Source organism: Montipora capricornis, chromosome 1, assembly GCF_036669925.1.
Source record: "Montipora capricornis isolate CH-2021 chromosome 1, ASM3666992v2, whole genome shotgun sequence".
In the NCBI taxonomy this organism is placed as follows: Eukaryota; Metazoa; Cnidaria; class Anthozoa; order Scleractinia; family Acroporidae; genus Montipora; species Montipora capricornis.
In genome coordinates this window covers 26,908,032-26,910,531 of record NC_090883.1, presented here as the reverse complement: position 1 = coordinate 26,910,531, position 2,500 = coordinate 26,908,032, and the positions used below count along the sequence as shown (strand labels likewise).

The following is a 2,500-nucleotide window of genomic DNA, read 5'->3' as shown; positions in this document are numbered from 1 at the left end:
ACAGTGAAGTTTACCAAACATGAAAGTTCAGAATTCTGACAAAACAGAAGGGTTGTTGTATTAATGAGACAGAGACAAAAACAGTGGCCATTCTTAATGACAACTGAATTTTACATTGACTGTATGTTCAGATGCAAAAGGGAAACGTCATCCTCAATAGCTGACACTGAAACTCATGTAAAGATGAATCTTTCATGAAATAAATAATATTACTACAGTATGTTGAACTTAATAGCATTGCTGCCTGGTGAGATTCAACATTTGCATATTCAATAGATTGCATGGTCAATGTCTCAGCCTGAGGGTAATGAAATTGAATAATCTGTTGTGGTTAATTTATACATGTAGGAATAGATTCAAGTGGTAGTGCAAAACTACAGAGAGCAGAGCAACAATTATCTGCAGTCACATCAGGTGCACTTTACAAACATTCTGTGCATAAAGAGAAAATTAATAAGGAGAAAAATGTTTTAAAAACATCTGGAGATAAACATTCCCTGGGTGAAGTTGAATTTGAAGTTGAAGGTAGGATAAATTTTATTTTTAAAATTGTTGAATGCTAAAAAATATAATTTGTTCATGGATGTACTGAAGTCAAGAGGTCAGGTATTCCTCTTGGTACTACCTTGTCTTGATCAATTCTGTCATTACAATAATAATGTTATCATAAGTAATAACAGAGTGAATTCTGAAATCTGGTTGACAAAGAGCATCCCTTACCCTGTATTAATCCACTAAGTGGAGCTTGTTCTGTGCGCAACAAATTTAATGCAGCCCTAAACTTGTATTCTTTGTGGCTTACAGCTGTTGACATAACAGATTTTTCCTGTAAGAAAACCAAAATGGCACCGCCCCCCCCCCCCCTCCCCCCCCATACCATACCATCAGGCAATACTTCTTCTTTTTTTAGAGTGGGAGGGTGGGGGGTGTATTTCATAGTTTATTACATGTAGGAGGAAGGGGCAGAAAAAAAGAAAGCCTGATTTACTTTCTCAGTGCAACATTTCAAAAGTGATGTTACCTTATACATGTATCATTATGCTGTATTTGAGCTGGTACGGAGTGAGTGAAACCATGAACTTGCCAACCATTGACTATGAACTGGCAAGAAACCAAAAATACTCGACTTTAAGAACAAATTTTTCATGTGTAAGAGTTACATGTAAATTTTGTCAGTTGTGTGTGTAGTGCCCTCTTTTATACACAAGCTTTAAGTTAAGATTCCCCAGTAGAGGTGGTGATCATTCCACAATCTTTCTCATTTTTGCTTCTGACAAGTACATGTACATGTAGCGTTAAGCTTCTGCCTATTAGAAAGGGGACTTGTCTCAGTTGCAAAAGATGAGTGGTGTATTATGTTCAAATACATGTACCAGCTACTATGTGTGTTCTCACTTTGGAATCAATTGAAACTTGTGACCACTGCTCTTGCCAAATTCCATTGAAAAAACATACAAAACAACTTTATTTAAGCAATTGACCCTTCACATCCATTCCCTTATTTTGCTACAGTAGGTCCTCAGACCTTTCCCTCCGAAAATGACCAGTTATTCTTATTCTATTTAGTAGCAAACAATTTTAGTTGTGAATGTCAAACCCTATAGACCAATTTGCATTCTTTTGTATTTATGTTAATTAGACCTGCTGCCCTCATTTTGAAACAAATATTCTTTTTAAATTTTCTCGTCATAGCATTAAAACAAAAGAATATTTTATTTGGCTGCCATTATGAAAGAGGTCTATATAGGGGTGAAAGTGTTAAGGATTTTAGCAAATTTTACCTAACCTTGTAATTTTATTATAAATGTGTATATGTAAGTTTTATTGAACCCAGGGCCCCTAAGGATACCAGCCTTGCAGCTGACTGGGCTACCCTGGTAAAATAAAGTTGTCTAATTGTCTTGTCTTGATTTGAAAAGAATTAAATCTTGAATTGACAAGGTTGTATAGCCACTACAATTTGTCTCTTCACAGCTCTACCCAAGCTGCTTTTTTGAAATCAAAAAATTGGTTGGTTGGTTCCAACCAATAATGTTACGCTACATGTATACTGAGTAGGTTACCAAATATCATCATAGTTGTGCATTTTCCTCTAAAAATGAGAGTGCCAAATAAACTTCTGACCAGAAATAGAATATTCGGATTCATCATTTTGGATTGAAACCGGCGAAAAGTGGAGGAAAAAAAATCCAAACCGTTTTCCACCTGAACACGAAAATTGTCGACTGTTAAGAACAGTACTTTAGTTGGCGTCGTATGGCCATGTAGCTACGTCTAGCCACAAAAAGCGCGAGCAAAAGTTAAGCCTCATTTATGTTTAGGTGTCCTGATTACTTAACAAATTATTCCATGAGCGCGTGTTGGATATGAGGTGGTAAATAGCCAACGAGGCGCATAGCGCCGAGTTGGCTATAACCAGCCTCGTATCCAGCAAGCGCGAATGGAATGATTGTTTTATTAAATTCCGAAAACTCCAAAAGTTTGGAAGTACGAAATACGA

General features: G+C 36.4%; 1 protein-coding gene across 1 annotated transcript in view; it reads left to right on the top strand.

Annotated features, from left to right (window-relative positions):
* Nucleotides 1-2,500, top strand: part of LOC138013740 (uncharacterized) — a 49,407-nt gene that overhangs the window by 19,109 nt on the left and 27,798 nt on the right. Inside the window, exon 5 of the mRNA XM_068860817.1 lies at nucleotides 349-525. Within this exon, the coding sequence (XP_068716918.1) occupies nucleotides 349-525 (177 nt within the window). The remainder of the gene's footprint in view (nucleotides 1-348; nucleotides 526-2,500) is intronic.